The sequence below is a fragment of the Diospyros lotus genome, chromosome 6 (genome assembly GCF_014633365.1).
Source record: "Diospyros lotus cultivar Yz01 chromosome 6, ASM1463336v1, whole genome shotgun sequence".
Taxonomy (NCBI): Eukaryota; Viridiplantae; Streptophyta; class Magnoliopsida; order Ericales; family Ebenaceae; genus Diospyros; species Diospyros lotus.
This window is the reverse complement of record NC_068343.1, coordinates 15,739,621-15,756,270: the sequence shown is the minus strand read 5'-3', so window position 1 is coordinate 15,756,270 and position 16,650 is coordinate 15,739,621. Positions and strand designations below refer to the sequence as shown.

The 16,650-nt window shown below is 39.2% G+C and overlaps 1 protein-coding gene across 1 annotated transcript; it reads right to left on the bottom strand.

Moving 5' to 3' along the window:
• Positions 1-405: 405 nt before the first annotated feature.
• Positions 406-2,138, bottom strand: LOC127803555 (putative UDP-rhamnose:rhamnosyltransferase 1). The gene has a single exon (XM_052339861.1). It carries the CDS (start codon positions 1,924-1,926, stop codon positions 517-519), a length of 1,410 nt encoding a protein of 469 aa, XP_052195821.1. The 5' UTR covers positions 1,927-2,138; the 3' UTR covers positions 406-516.
• Between the last annotated feature and the right edge of the window lie 14,512 nt (positions 2,139-16,650).

Here is a 16,650-nt window from a genome sequence, read left to right as displayed (position 1 = left end):
GTTGGAGTAGAAAATTTTAATTTTAGGTACCATATTGACAAATTATGGGGTTGACACCCGGACGGCACTCCCCCTTTCGGACCGAGTTGTTCTTATTCTTCTTGTTGACCATTGATTGATATTGGAGCCGTTGTTTTCATTGGGGCTCGGTGCTCACTTGGGCTGTTGTTTTTCTTATCTTCAGGTCCCAGCGAGCGAGGAAAAAGTCCAAAAGTTATTGACGCGCTAGTTGGTGATATAGTTCTAATATCCTTTTTAGAATGCAAGTTGTTGAAGTTATCATTGTATTGTGTCCCATTATCTCCCATTATAATTTTAATAAAAAAATTTGATACTTCTTCTTCTCTTCTCCAGTCCAAGCAGTAGCACCACCCAACTGACCCAAACACGTAACACATCCATGGCTTCCAGCAAAACCAGATTTATTGAAATTAAAAATAATAACAAAAAACGATCAATCCAGCAAAATTGAAAATAAAAAACGAAAACCGATGGAGATGGGGATGGCAGCTGCTGCTACTCTGCCTTCTTCACCGCCTTCGCCTTGCTCTTTCTGTGATTTTCAAGAAACTCAAGAAATTCCTCCAAGTACCGATCGTGAAGGGCTTTGTCGCTGAATACGACGCTCTGCTCCTTTATTTTCTCCCTGTAGATCTTCCCGGTCACGACTGCCTTGATCGTCTCGGCCACGTCGTTTCTCGTGTACGACCCGTCTGTTTCGTCTCGCGGTATTTCCAGCCCAAGCTGCCGCCCGGCCAGCAGCAAGGCGTTGGGTCCTTGGTCCACCATGAAAGGCAGCATAATCAATGGCCGCCCGAATTGGATTCCTTCTATGGTCGAGCTCCATCCACAGTGAGTCAAGAAGCCGCCCACCGATGGGTGAGCTAATATCCGAACCTGAGGCGCCCAGCCGCTCCACACGATGCCACGATCTCCGATCCGTTCTTCGAATCCGTCCGGTAGCTGCACGGACTTGGACTTCTTCAGCGCCCAGAAGAAGGGCATGCCGGAGAGCTCCAACCCGTGAGCCAACTCAGTGAGTTCTTCCTGAGTCAACGACACCTCGCTTCCCAGAGCAACGTAGACTGCAGACTCGGGGCTTTGCTTCTCGAGCCAGTCTTTGATCGATACCCACTGTGGATTCGGCGGCTCCGTCGGGGAATCTTCCGGCACCACCGCCGGCATTATGCCGACGGGAATAGACGGTATCTCGTTGAGCTTTTCGAGGACGGGCAGCCACTGGCCCTCGAACTCTCTGCAGTACCGGAGCGCGAAGGCTTCGCTGCCGGTCACCGACGATCCGTGACGGTAGAAGTCGGTGACTCCGGACGCGTTGGCTGTCCCTGCGAGTTTCATCATCCGCCGGAGCTGGTACGGCCGGAAAGTCACGTCGGTAGGGAACGGGATGAAATCCGGCTGGCGCCCCTCCGGCGGCGGCGGCGGGGGCCCGGAAGGATCGAGCAACTTCTTGGGCGGTCCGGCGAGGGCCGTGAACCAGCCGGACATGATGGAGAAGAAGATACATAAGCTTCCGACCTTGCGAGCCGCCGGAGCCACCCACCAATGGGCGTAGTCGTGGATGATCCAATCGGGAGGAGACGACTCGATGAAACGAGTGAACTCGGGCTCCAGCTTGTCGAACGCCGCCTTGAGGAAGTGTACCTCATCGAATCCGACATCAGTGGTGGCCTCGGCGTTCGGCTGGAGTCCCTCAACGGGCGGCAGCGTGAGCTTGACGAGATCTATAAGGGATTCGAACTCCGGGGGCAGCTTGGGCAGTCGCTCGATGTTCCTAGTGGTGGAAACGAAGGAAACTTTGTGGCCCTTCTTGGCCATGAACTTGGCAAGCTCCATGAACGGAATCATGTGGCCGAAGGCCAGCCATGGGAACACCACTATGTGCATCTTTCGGTCGCCGCCGGCCATGGATCTTGTCGCTTAGAGTTGATTATTGTTGGGGTATGGGGGTGCGATTATTGCTCTCCTATATAAGGAAAAGGTGGATGGAGATATTGGATTGAAAATCGAACCACGTGAATCCACAAGCCATTAACAATATTGGGTTGCTTTACAGAGACGACGTCAATTCGATCTGTAGCTACACCCATGAAAATGGAGGGCAGTTTGTCGCCCTGTGGAAACCCCGAAACGTGGGCCTAAGCCCAATATTCGACTTCAGATTTCTGGTTTGGATTTCTCGACAGCCTCGCAGCCACCGTTCGCACGTGGGTGAACTCGTGGGTCTTCTAGAAAGTTTAAATTATCAAGATAATTTTTATGATAAATATAATTGTGGCGGTGAATTGTTGAAGATCAAACTTGTAAAAGACAGAAGAAACCGAAGCGGTGGAAGCGAAAGAGGTTAATTAACTATCAAAATGTTTCATTTACATTTTTTTGTAAAATTCTCCCTATAAATAGGCTTTCTATTTTAGACATATAGATCATCATCTAAAACAGAGCTTCCATATATACATCTTATTTCACACACACCCCCACACACAACATGGCTGAGTTTAGAAAAAGAAAAGAAAGAGGTTACATTCCAACAAAAGTAGAGTGATGTTGAAAGAAGGACCACCTAGGTTTCCTGTTGCTGGATCAATCGACGAACAAAAAGCATCGGAGATTGCTAGGTAGAGATTAACTGCTAGGCAAAGATTAACTGCTGGGCGTCAGATGTTGCTTGTTGGATATTGTAACACCCGAAATAAGTTGAGGATAAAAATGATATTTGATAAAGGGTATAATTGAAATTTTGGAAAAAAAAAAAGATTATAGAGCACATTAACACAGCTTTGGACGATTGAATTAGTCAGAGGGAGTACCTCGGACCCTAGATAATTAAGAAAAATGGTATAGTATCGACAAGTAAAATAAATTATGATTTTTGGTGATGAAGCAAATTGGACCGGGAACAATTTTCGGTACAGCAAAAAAAATGCAGCTGCCAATTAGGTCATAATACCGAATTGTTGCAAACGACGTCCAAAAGTCAACGGAGGGTATCAAGGACTAGTAATCGATGTATAGAATAACCCTTAAGTGGTTTCAGGTTGAATCGAGTGGATTTGAGGTCAAATAAATTAATCGGGCCTAAGTGTAATTTTCTAAAATTACCCGAGGGAGGTCAAAATGGTAATTTTTTAAAAGTTTCAAGGGAGAAATAAGAAGTACTAATCTTGAGGGTCTTAGTGAGGATGCTAGAAAGATCAAGGGCTTGAAGGCAAGGGCTAAAATGCAAAAGAAAATTTTAGGGGGCCAAGCTGTAATTTTTAGAAAATTTACACGCACATGGCAGATCTGGCCGAGATTTTGGCTGGAAAATCCAGCCATTTGGCAGCCTAGGATCGTCAGGGAGTGGCCTAGGGAGGTTTAGGAGGCGTGGGGAAGAAGTTTTGGCCGGAGATCGGCCACGTGGAGGGTCATTTTTGCCTATAAATACCGAGGGCTTTCGGTCGAGTTTGAAGCACAAATCGATCTCGATTTTGGATGATTTTCGAAGCTTGGATAGAGGGCTTTTGGTCTCTAGGAATCAAGGATCATTTTGGGATCATTTTGGGATCGTTTTGAGGCATTTTGGAGTGGGTTTGGTGGCCGATCGAGCTCGGCCGAAGGTTAGAGGAGGACCGCCTTCCGCCGCCTACAACTGGCCATTTGGGCCTTTTTCCAGTGGCCTTTCGGCCTTATTTTTGTGGCATCGTGATCGACTATTCGAGGGCTTTCGGACGGCACCGGTTTTGTGGCCATCGGAGCAACCGCCGGCGACCGGCTTGAGGTTGAAGACGGTGGCGCGTGATTGCCACGCACCAGCCCAAATTGTCCAGCCACTCGCTTGAGCGTGGGGGCGCGTGCCATGTAGGTAAATTCCATTTTTTTTCCAAATTTCTTGAATTATTTTATGAATTATTGTGTAAAAATATTTGAGAAAATAGTTGGGTAGATATTTATTTTGAATTATTAGAAAAGAAAAATAGGAGAAAATGAGGAGATATGAGAAAATTAAGGAGAAAATTATGTTTTGATAAATTATTGGGTGATTAGGGTACCTTGCGGCGTGAGGTGAAGCGACTCGTGTGAAGTACGAGGCAGGCACGCAAATTGAGGTGAACCGCGCTTGTCAATTGGAAATTTCGTCTAAATGTGAGTGGTTCTAGCCGAAAAGACTTTAAGTGACATGTGAATGGTTTACTGTGAGTGTTCATCCCTATGGCTTGGTTTATTGTGATGGATTGTCCAAACAGGTTATTTACACATGCATTAAATTTCGTACGGTAAATTGCATATATCGAAATGTTGATTTTAAGCTATGCATGTTATGATTTTCGACATTGGCTTGTTTTGTGTCGTCCATGTGGGACGTGGGTTGGTAACCTGTGACGTACCCCAGAGTGACAGTGGCTGCACTCCCACCCTGCAATTAAAACACAAAACAAAACACAATAAAAATTTTATATTTTTTTCTTTATTTAGGTGAGAGGTTTATATTCGTCAGTGTACGAGTGCAGTTGTAGTCCAAACTTAAATTTATATTTTCTGAATGAGTCCAGGTTATCCACTGAGAGATTTATTTATGGCAAAATAAAAAGAATGTCACACAAGCACACACGCATTTGGATAAATTGGTAACAAGGTTTTTTATGGTTTTTTAAACAACGGATACTAGGAAATAAATTAAGGCAGTAATTGAAATAAATACTTTAAGTGAGAATATAAAATTGGATAGTACTTGAGTTAAGACAATTTCAGTGCCAACCCATTGATTCCCAAATTTTAGCATAAAAGATTAGCAACATTAATTTAATTTCAGATATGAGGGTTTGTTATTAAATGCAATTAGAGATGATGATAGTTCTAGGTTAAAGCAATCCCCATACATGATATGCGGGATTCTAATTTAAGCAACCACCATAAATCCAATTGCAATTAATACACAAAATAACTAAATTAATCATCCGGGTTTGGGTATGATAGCGTTTCCAGTTCTAGTAACTCTCATACATGGCATGAAAGCTCTAAGTTAGGCTTACGCTCCAATCCAAACCTAGTGATTTCTCAATAATTAAGATACACTCATACTGAAATTTAAATTAATGTTACTTATTTAAAGCGCAGTTTTCTTTGGGAATCATTGGCGTTGGACACTGTCCTTGCCTTAACCCAAGATTAGATTTAGCTACTCATTTCCATTTAAAAGTTAATTGACATGAATTTAAACGACGTAATTTAAATAATAGAATTTAAATGACAAGAAATTTTAAAGGCATAAACTAACCGGCCATTTAGGCGGTGGATAATTAAATGACAAGAATTAAAATTGCAAAAATTTAAAGGCATAAACTAACCGTCCATTTAGGCGGTGAATAATTAAATGACAAGAATTAAAATTGCAGAAATTTAAAGGCACAAATTAACCGGCCATTTAGGCGGTGAATAATAAAGTAATAATAAATGACATAAGAATTTAAAAGAATAAAGGAAGGAAGTAAGATCACAAGAGAGAATACTAAAGAAAAGGGGAAAGAACAAGAACAATTCTCAAAGAGAGAATTATAAGAAAACAACTAAACTTTGATTCAAGAATAATAATCACACTTACAAATGCAATCAAGTGAGCTATTTATAGGCCACAAGATGCAATACAAACAATACAATTTCAATTATTCAATTAGACATAATTATATCTAATGGGCACTCACACACTTAAAGTTAAATGGATTTTAGCTATAATACACACCTAATATTAAATGGATTTTAGCTAAAATACATACCTAATAAAGCACTCATAAAGTTAAATGGATTTTAGCTATAATATCCACCTAATAGTTAAATGGATTTTAGCTAAAAAACACACCTAATAAAGTTCTCACATAAAAAATAAAAATATATTTCTATAAATTGGTTTTTTAATCTTCATTAGGATTAAAAATAATAATCCTTGGGCCTTCTCCAAATAATATCTTCCATGGATTGCTCAAATTGGGCCTTAATTCTTCATAGGCTTGAATTCTTCATGGGTTTGAATTCTTCATGGACTTTAATTTTTCATGGGCTTGATTTCTTCATGGGTTTGATTTCTTCATGGACTTGAATTCTTCATGGACTTGAATTATTCATGGACTTGAATTCTTCATGCCTAAAAATAATTTAATGTTATTAATAAATTATATATTATATATATGTATTACACATGGCACATATATATATTATATTATATTATATATATATATATATATTACATGCATGCATATAATGATGTATATGTATTATATATAATTTTATATTTTATTATTATTTACTTTAGAACTTCATTTCATTCATCTTTCAATTTAAAGTTGCATATAACCATAAAATATATATTAATATCTAATTTAAGCCATTTTTAAGATCAAAAGAAGGGTATAATTATAACAAAATTTTTACAAAATTAATCACTAATCAGACAGCACTCGGGATGCGTACCTAGGATTAATGCTAGGTGACCCACTTGGGACGGGGTTGAGACGGACTTCACCCTATGGGACCCAAGTGGCGGGGCTGCGAGTGGACACTACCCCAGGTTCCTTTGAGCAATAGCAGTAATACTGAGGTGACGTCGATTCCGAGGACAGTGCTGATGTGACACTCTTGGGGCTAGGGTTGCGTTGGGTTTTGGAATGCTTTTGAGTTGGAGCATAAAGCCTAACAATGATAATGGGGTGATTTCCGAGTTCATATGTCGAGGTTGTCCCTCTTAAGCAGGATTGTTTTGCCAATGGCCCGAAGTGGTCGTGTCGCCTTTAGAGAGATTGCATTTTTCCCGGTTAGGTTTAAGTGCTATGTGGGATTCTCTTAGGCTGGTGCATGTCAAGATTTATCGACTTTATATATGATTTTGCATATCTGCATGAAAATGTTTTTGAACTCTCACTTAGATGATTCAGCATCTAATTTGGACTATGTCCCTGGAATATTCAAACGTTCCAGGTGAAAGCAGTGGCGCCAAGGGAAAGAATGTCATCGAGATGTAGCTGCTATGTTTAGTTTTCATAGGTTTTGTCTATGATTACGATGTTCAGAGGTTATGTAATATTTTGATATTTTCATGTGAAACATCGATTTGGTTATTGTAAAGGAATTGTCGGTTATATATCATTGAGGTTTCGATCTTGCTTCCGCTGATGTGATTGTTAATATCTGTCTTAGTTTATTTATTATTAAATTTTGATATGCTAAGAAGGTACGATCAGGATTGATGGGAAGTGATTATGATGAAGGTATATGTATCAAGAGACTTATGTTGTGTGTTTAATGTTGAAAAAAAAAAAAAATCCCGAAATCTCGAGGTAATGCACGTTATGGGAAAACGGGGTGTTACAGATATAGTGATAGTGATTGGGGTTGAAGTCAAGATAATTGAAAAAACACTATAAGCTATGTATTCTACCATGAGAACAATGTTTTCACATGGTTCTTTAAAGGCAATATGTCTATTTGTGAAGTTGAGTACATTGTAGCCGCATCATATATGTGCCATGTAATATGGTTAAGAAGATTGCTTCAGGAGTTGCAATTGGAACATAATAATCCAACTAATATCTATGTTGAAAACAAGTTAACTATTGCTCTAGCCAAAAATCCAGTTCATCGTGAGAGGTCGAAGCATCTTGATATAGATTTTATTTTATTTGAGAGCAGATCAAGGCTAATAAGATTGGGCTAGTGAATGTGAGGACAATTGAACAAGTTGCCGATATATTTATCAAGTCTCTAAAGATTGTAGTTTTCAGGCATCTTCTTGACAACCTTGGAATAGTGGAAGGTACAAGTTTAAGGGGGGATAATGCTGAAGATTAAACCTATAAAAGACAAAAGAAATTGAAATGGTGGAAGTGGATGAGGCTAATTAACTATCAAAATGCTTTTTTTATGTTTTATTTGTAAAATTTTGTTGATAAATAGGCTATGTATTTTAGTTTGATAGATCATTGTCCAATAATATAGTTTCTGTTAGTGATGTGTCTTAATGTAAGATTTAAATGACGTCTAGCAGACGTGTAAATACAGTTGATATATCTTTATATATATTAATAAAAGCAAGTTTTTCATCATTCATTACTTTCCAGTTTGTTGGATGGATGAATATCTAGATTTCTTATTTGAAATTCTTATTCTTAAATTATTAAGAATATGTGACTAGATTATCTGATAACGAAATTTCTTAAATGTTCCTAGTCCTTAGATTATTTAGAGATGGGACTCTAATTAATCAATTATGGACTAGCACATAGTTTACTATCTTGATTAATATGAGATACTAACTGTTATGGGTGGCGAGTCACATACCACGTAACATAACATGCTTATAGTAAATTCGTGAATGGTTGTTGGAGAACAACGCACTGAATGTGACATCGATGACTGATCACTTAGCATGGTGGATAATGATTTTGCCATCAAGTTGCAATTATATAATTGATCATTTTACTTGAAGCAACAGTTGCCTTATGTATTGGTATGCGAGATTCACCGATGCACTTAACCATCAAATTGCGAGGTAGGGACAATCATTTATGTGATCTCATATTGCTAGTAAATGATGGAAGGTTCTCATGGATAGGATTCGTCACCCTCATTAAATAGAGGCGAATGTCCTATGTGGTTTACTATTAGTGTGACAATAAAGTCCTCGACCAAGGTAATATGATTAATCAAAACTTTATTGCCTCTTATATTGTTCTTAGCCATTGCTAGGCCCTACCCAAGACCTTCAACACATCTCGCGGAGATGGAAAGATTCTTGAGATAGGTTAAAGTTTTCAACCAGCATCAAAAAGGTTTTGACGTTATTTGATTACTATTAGGCAATTGTTGTAACACCCCGCATAGCTAGGTGTGTCACTATAAGGGAATTCTCGGGAATCTTTTTTTTTTTTTTAAATTCATCATGCACGGTGCATCAGGAATAATCTTCACATGCATTAATATGTCCGACACATACAATGATTCAAAGAACAATCTTCACGTGCTCACACAGACCGAACCCACAGTGATTCCAAGAACAAATTCACATGCTCACAAGATCCTGAAAACTCCAATCTTGTCCGTTTAACTAACAAGATCAATAGTCTTAAACTAAACGAGTCATAATATTACACAGCGAAAAGTAATAATATAACAATACCGTGGACTACCATAATCGTTCATACATATGTCAAAATAAGTATTACAATCCCAAAATGATACAATAGTTATCACGCTAAACATCGCCAGCCCTTAACTGGCCACATCTTCGCCTTCGCAGATGTCCTTGACTAGAACGTTGAATGTTCTAGGGGTATAATCTAGATTAGATGATGAAACATCTAAGTGATGGCATGATACATTTTACTGAATGCATGAATGATTACGAGCATGACATATACAAACAATGACAACACGCAACACGTCTAACTTGAGAAATCTCCCTGACATCCACAATCTCTTAGGGAAACTCCATTTCCCATCGTACGAATACATTCCACATCGTATGACTCGAATTAACCTTATCACAACATACTTAATCCCCGGGTGCCCATCTACGTCACCCGATCACCGGGATTAACCTTGCCCCATTCTCAAAAAGACCCAATCTCGTCCCCACAGACATAACAACGACATGAATTCAACACAACAATGATATGAAAATCACACGCCATGCACCGACTCTTTTATAAGCAAAACCAGTTGATACAATACACCACATGATCGATATGCATACGATGCCAATATCCTTAAGTAAAATGCCTACAAGAAACATCCCAAGTTCTGGAGGGTATATCCGCTTGCTGGAACTGGTCTAAACACGTGCAACCTAAGATCGGGAAGGTAGAACCGCTCCCCTGAACCCACTACACTCACACAAAACAACTTATGAGACAAATGGTAAGACTGGAATTGAACCACTCACCTTATTCGAAAAGTTGACTTGCGCCTCATAATGTATGCTAAGTCTCGATAGTCGTGAAATATTTTCTTCTAACGTTCAACTCGTCTCTTGTTCACTGTTGTGTCCATATAAATCAATATTTATATTTTTCCCATAATTTTCTCAAATTTTCTTATTTTTCTCTATTTTCCATAACCTTTATTTCCTTCGAAAATTTATAATAAATACCTAACACTAGTTTCTCCAAATATTTTTGCACAAATATTCCTAATATTTTTTCAAAAATTATAAAATTAATTTCAGAGTCAAACAATACATCACACGCCACACACATGCACTGGCTTGTGAAGCCCACGCGCATCATCTTTTCCGGCTCCAGCGGTCTGCAATGGTCTTCAATGGTCGTTTTTCCTCCCTCAATTGTAGTACTCCTCAAGTCGCATCCATGGGTACCTATAGGTGGCCGAAATACTCGCCGGAAGGCCCTCAAAAGTCTGGTTGCAGGTCACGGTTCTAACAGCCCCAATTTTTTAGCCCATTTATTAAAACCCCATGAAACCTGCACCATTATCTCCCAAATTCTCCAAAATTGCTTCCCACGACTCAAAGAACAAAAGTTATCTTATCTTATTGCTTGATTCAAGCTAAAACGCCTTGAATTTCTCCCGATTTATTTTGAAACCCTCGGCTTTGGTTGCGTTGTTTATAGGTGAAATCCCTTCGCAAACTGCCAAAACTCGAGCTTGCTTAACCCCTCCCCCCCAAGGCCTAGATCTAGCCATCAAGTGGCTCGAATAGCCCTAAATCCTCCACAAATCCCTTGAAACTTTCGGCCAAATCGCCGATCACATCCGCCATTAAATCCAGTCACATCTCAACCAATGACCTTCACCCAACGCCTCATCATGGTCTGGAAGCTATCCTCGAGCCTCCAAACTACTTTCCCGACGGCCAAAGGCTACTAGCCGGTGGCCACAGTGCAGTCGATCGGTTTCATACCTCAATTTCTATTTTTTGCACTTTCACCCCCAATTAAATTTTCAACTACATTTCGCCCATTTCCTTGATACCCCTAAACTTTCAATCAATTCCACTATGGCCTAAAAGTTCCAAACTCTTCATTTCCCCCCCAGAGTTTTTGGAAAAATCGTCGTTTCGACCTTCCTCGAGTAGTTTATGAGTCTTACACTTTGGCTCGGATGATTGATTTGACCCTAAGTCCTTTCGTTTCAACCCAAAATCACCTAAGGGTTGTTCTATATATAAAATCTAGGTCCTCAAAACACCCCGTTGACTTTTTGGAAGTCTCCTACGTCAATTCGATTTTTCTTCTGGATCCTCAGCTATGTCGAAAATTGTTCCCGAGCCAATTTCTTTTGACACCTAAAATCATGCCTTGAACCACTCGTCAATACTATATCATTTTTCTTAAACATTAGGGCCCGAGACACTTCCTGTGGTTGATTCGGTCACTCAAGACTATAATGGTGTACTTTATAGCCCTAATCTTTCAAAAATTCCACTTGCACCCTACGTAGAATTTCATTTATAACCTCAAAAATTTCCTGAGTATTACAATTGTTGTTGGCAAAAATGATACAATTAAATTTTATGATGTGGGATCAACTATTGTAGGCACTTAAGCTTGATGTCTAGTGAAATAAGGTTGCCATAAGAAAAGTTGTGGCAAGGATGTTCGCCTCAAGGATTTTCATTGCAAGGATGTTCGTCTCAAGGATTTTTGCCACAAGAATGTTCGCCTCAAGGATTTTCGCCACAAGGATATTCGCCTCAAGGATTTTCTCCATAAGGATATTTTCCTCAAGGATGTTTGCCGCAATGGTATTCGCCTCAAGGATATTCGTCGCAATGATCTTGCCTCAAGGATGTTCGCCGTAAGGATATTTGCCTTAAGGGTCTCCCTACAATGATATTGCCCTGTTGATACTCAAAAATGGATTAGAAGGCTCATGAGAATCCTCATCTGTGATGACCTTTCGATGCCTAAGTTAGTACTGCATTGAGATAATTGTTCACGAAAATAGTAAAAATGTAGTCAATGTGTTGACATTTTACCGAATTTCCAAGTCCCTTTCATTATCTTATAGCTGAGTATTTATAGGGCATGATTCTCAATAATGCTTGATGCTGACATGTGTCGTTTGTTGCATGGGAATATTGGTCTTGCTGGGAGGAGAATCTTGCTGCAAGGTCCATAGCGCTACAAAGACAATTGGTCTAGGTAAGTCTTTTGCCGCTAGGACCACCATGCGCGATGTGCTTGGGCCTTAAGCTCAAATTGCGACAGGCTCATTGCCGGAAGCCCTCCTGTCCCAAGCTATGTTGCCGCGAGGACTCTTGTCACAAGGCCTATTGTCGCGAGACCTCTTGCCATATTGTCCTTGCTGCGCGCTAGGTAGTCGCGAGCCACGATATTGCCAGGCCCCTCATCACAAGATCCTTGCCACAAGCCCTCTTGTTGTAAGCCGTTCGTTGTCGCGAGCCACTTTGCGGCCACAAGTCCTTTTGTTGTGAGGCCTTCTCTTTGTGTGGCTTAGAGCATACGGTCGGAAGCTTTAATCCCATTTTTGCTTTAAAAAAATTCTCATTTTTCTCCATCCCAATCCTTATGGTACAATAGTAGTAAACCTAGAAAGTCATACGCCGTACAATGTGGCATCCGAAAATCAGAACTGTGCACATATTGTATTCTTGAGATCATTAATAGTTAATTATGGGTTGAAATATTCCATTAATAGTTAATTATGAGTTAAAATATTTCATTAAGAGTTAATGATGAAGTTCATTAAATGTTAATGAACCAGTTGTAGCTATATTTGGGACCATGCAAGTTACAGGTTAAAACTGTTAACTACTTATGTAAACAATCGACTGGTTTTCCCTGTTGTTGGGAGAAATGGCTGACAGTTTAAGAAGATAGTCGACCATTTTTTCAAAGAGTTGGAAAATGGTCGATAGCTTGAGTGAAATGGTTGATCTTTTTTGTAGCATCTTCTCAGTTTAGTGGCTTACACATGTTATTCTTATGGTTGGTTAGAGAGGACACGTGGAGGTTTCTCTTGGACCCTAGAAATGAGGCAGCAATTGGGAAAGAAATGTGAGAGATAGAGGCTTGGCTTCTTCCTCTTTGCTACTATGTTTTTCTTTTCTGCTTTTGCTCTTCGTCTACTTCTTGTTGTAACTATTGAGCCGAAAATTTTGAATAATCTAGGAGAATCTAATGAGTGTAAGTGACTCAGCATCCTCTGGCTAGCACAAGACGAGAACTATGAGTTGATACCAAAAGACTTACTAAGTGTGGACATACTAGATTCTCTACGACTTGAGAATGATATGGTCTTAGTGTAGAAATAATTTCTACACTTACCTGACATCAAGCTTTCAGGTACGTATTTATTATATTATGTGTGATGTAATACCACGTTACTTAAATTTCCAAACTACATATGCTTTGTGTGGAATACTAGTTTTGTGTGGAATGCCGTTTCCACTGTATATCTTTAATATAGGAAATTTTTTTAAAAATTCACACTGTTAGTCATATGACTATTCTAACAATTTTATATATACATCTCAGGCAGGGGCGGAGCCAGAAATTTTAGAATGGGTGGACAAAAATTAAATAGTATAAAAAATTTAAAATAATATAATATTAAAAAAATATATCAATAAATTACACAATCGACCTATTTTCATATTTTAATAATGTCGCATAATAACATCATTATCTATTTTATTAAATATCTATTTTTCAATATATACAACTAAATTGTCATTCAATCATTAATTTTCAATTCAATTGCGCAGTCGAGTCTTAATAAGATTCATGACAGATTGTCGTTCAATTATTGATCTCCAATTTAATTGGATAATCGAGTCTTGACAAGTTTCATGATAGAAAATATAGTTTCTGTCATAGTTTTAAATATGTAATTGACAAATTTGTAACATAAAATAAAAAAAATTAATCCCTTTAATTAAAACGTAGTTAAACAAACGGTTAAGGGAGGTTACCATACACACAAAAAAAGTGGAATAGATTTTCATATATCCTATTTTTAATTTTCGGCCAATATTGAAAAATGCACTGGTAGTCACGACAAGCCATCGTGGTCAGTGATTTTCGACGATCGAAGGCAATCACTCGACACGACACCTTTATTTCCATCGACCAACATACCCAAAATTTAATAAAATCTAAACTTAAATTTTTGGTCAAACTCAACACGCGTAAATGCACTGGCAGTCGTTATCGGCCACCATGATCGATGTTTCTAGCAATTAGAGACAACCACCTGATACCCTTATCCCTATCGGTCAATATACACAAAATCCAATTTTTTAAAAAAAAATCAGGTGGGCATTCAAAAAAAATTAAAAAATTAAATTATTATATGTAATAGAATTTTTTTAAAAATTTAGGGTGGGCAATGGCTGTACGGAGCCACTTCTATTCTTTTAGACACACACCACACACAATGTAACACCCCACCTTTTCAAGGCGTGTTATATCTTAGGAAATTTGGGACAATAATTTTTTTTTTCTTTCAAACTAATTCTAAATCACATCATTCCTCAAATCCGTCCCAAAATTTTCAATCATTTTCTCGAAAGAAAATCATTATACACATCAAATGCGGAAGCAAGGATCGAACCTGATATCTTAACATTAATTATATCTTACATCATCATTCCTCAAAACATTCAGATTTCAAGTAGCAGAACTGAAATACATGGGCTATATAACGTACATTTCATTCCTTGTGCACTCTATTAAGTGTCATTTCATACTTCATTCGTCCTTGTATCTGTTACAATTTTCATCTAGAACGTTTGAATATTCCAGGGGCAAAGCTCAAGTTAGATGATGAATCATCTACGTAAGGGTATAAAAAACATATTTCGTGCATGAATGCAATGTCTTACTCATCATAAGAGTCAACTGCACTCTTCATGCTACTCACCATTTTTGCAGCCACCTCTTTCGAAGTCGAGGTGTATGGGTGCACCCTTGATAAAGCAGCGGTGCCAGTTCGTACTCCTTACGGCCACAATGCGTGTGATCAATGATATCAACGTGTACATATGCATTTCATAGCATGTCATGTATGCAGTCTACGTGATGGATACATATTAGAGCATGTCAATATGATGAAAACATTCCCAAGGATCGGGGTTTGAAACATAAATCACCTACAACCAACCATTTTTCATAAAACTAAATCGAGTTGAGAAGTACCACTTACTTTCTGAAGCTTATCGGCCTACCTTGATATTCGCACATTATCTCGATTTGCGTGCCAACCTCAAAATTTGCACAAGTCACTTCAATTTAAGCCTCAAAGCATCCTAATCACCATATTTGATTAAATAAGTATTAAAACCTATTTTTCATAATTTCTTGCATTTTCTTTATTTTTCTCTCTATTTTTCCTCAATAAATCCAAACTAAATATTTCTCAAATATTTCACTACGAAAATTCATAAAATAATATTCTTGAATTTCTGAAATTTTTTAAGAAATTTTACTTACCTTAACTTAGCTTCTCAGGCTTCCTCGGTTTGCGTGTCATATCCTCGAAATGCGTGCTCAGGACCGTTTTTCTTGCCCAAATCTCCGGGATATTACCGAAATATAATTTTTTATTTTTTGGGATTTTTCAAGATTTTTCTCTATTTTTTCTCCATTTCTTTTTTTTCTCCTTTTTCCTTTCTTTTCCTTTCTTCTCATTTTTCTTCTTCCTCCTCCTCATTCTTCTTCATCCCGCCTCCCCTGTTCTTGCAACTCCTTCTTTTTTATTTCTTCTTCTTCTTCATCTTCTTCCTCCTTCATTCCTTCCTCTGCTTCGCGACTGCCATGCCCGAGCACCAGTGCCGCCGCGCCCCGTCGCCACTTGGGCCTCCTTCCGCCGCCGCCGGCCTTGCCAACCACAGCTTTAGCCATCCTGACCTCTCCCGCGCCCTACCCAGCTCCACTGAGCTTACTGCCTGCGGCCATAGCCACACCTACTTTGCAACCAGCAACTCCGCTTCACGTTAGCCATGGCTGACCGGTGCTGCTGCTCGCCTCAGCCATCGTTGGATGCCGAACCGCACCACCGCGCACTCAGCAACCGCAGCCCGCACACCGTTGTAGCTTGCTGCTGCTGCCCTGCTTCGCTCGAGTTTGCGAGAGCTTCTTCACGAGCTGCCATGGCTGACTTCGGCCTAAGCTCTCTCTCTCAATCTCTTTATCTCTCTTGAGCTCTCTCTGCTTCTCTCTCGGCCAATTGCTTCCATTTCTTCATGTCTCTCAAACTCTTCCTCTCTATATATAGGCAATACTTTGCTTTCCTTATTGTCTAGCCATTTTCTATTGCGTGTAAACCTCTCTAAATCTTGCAGGGGATGGTTATGAAGTATGGAGTTGCAGAGGCATGGGACGAATTGTAAAGGTATAGCTTTGGGTTGCAGAGGTTTGGCAACCTGTAGAGGCGCCCACGCAGGCATAGATATAAATATATATATTATATATTATATATTACATTAATAAAAATTACGCATTAACCCCAATTTTCTCATAATATCACTTAAACAATTCCCTAATAACAATTGCATCATTAAGCACCAAATTAAGTAGCATTATAATACCGAAAATACAAAATTAATAACTTTAAAATTACTCGATAATGACGATTTCGCCTCAACGTCCTCACCGGGCTGTCGATTCATCCCGAAACTAC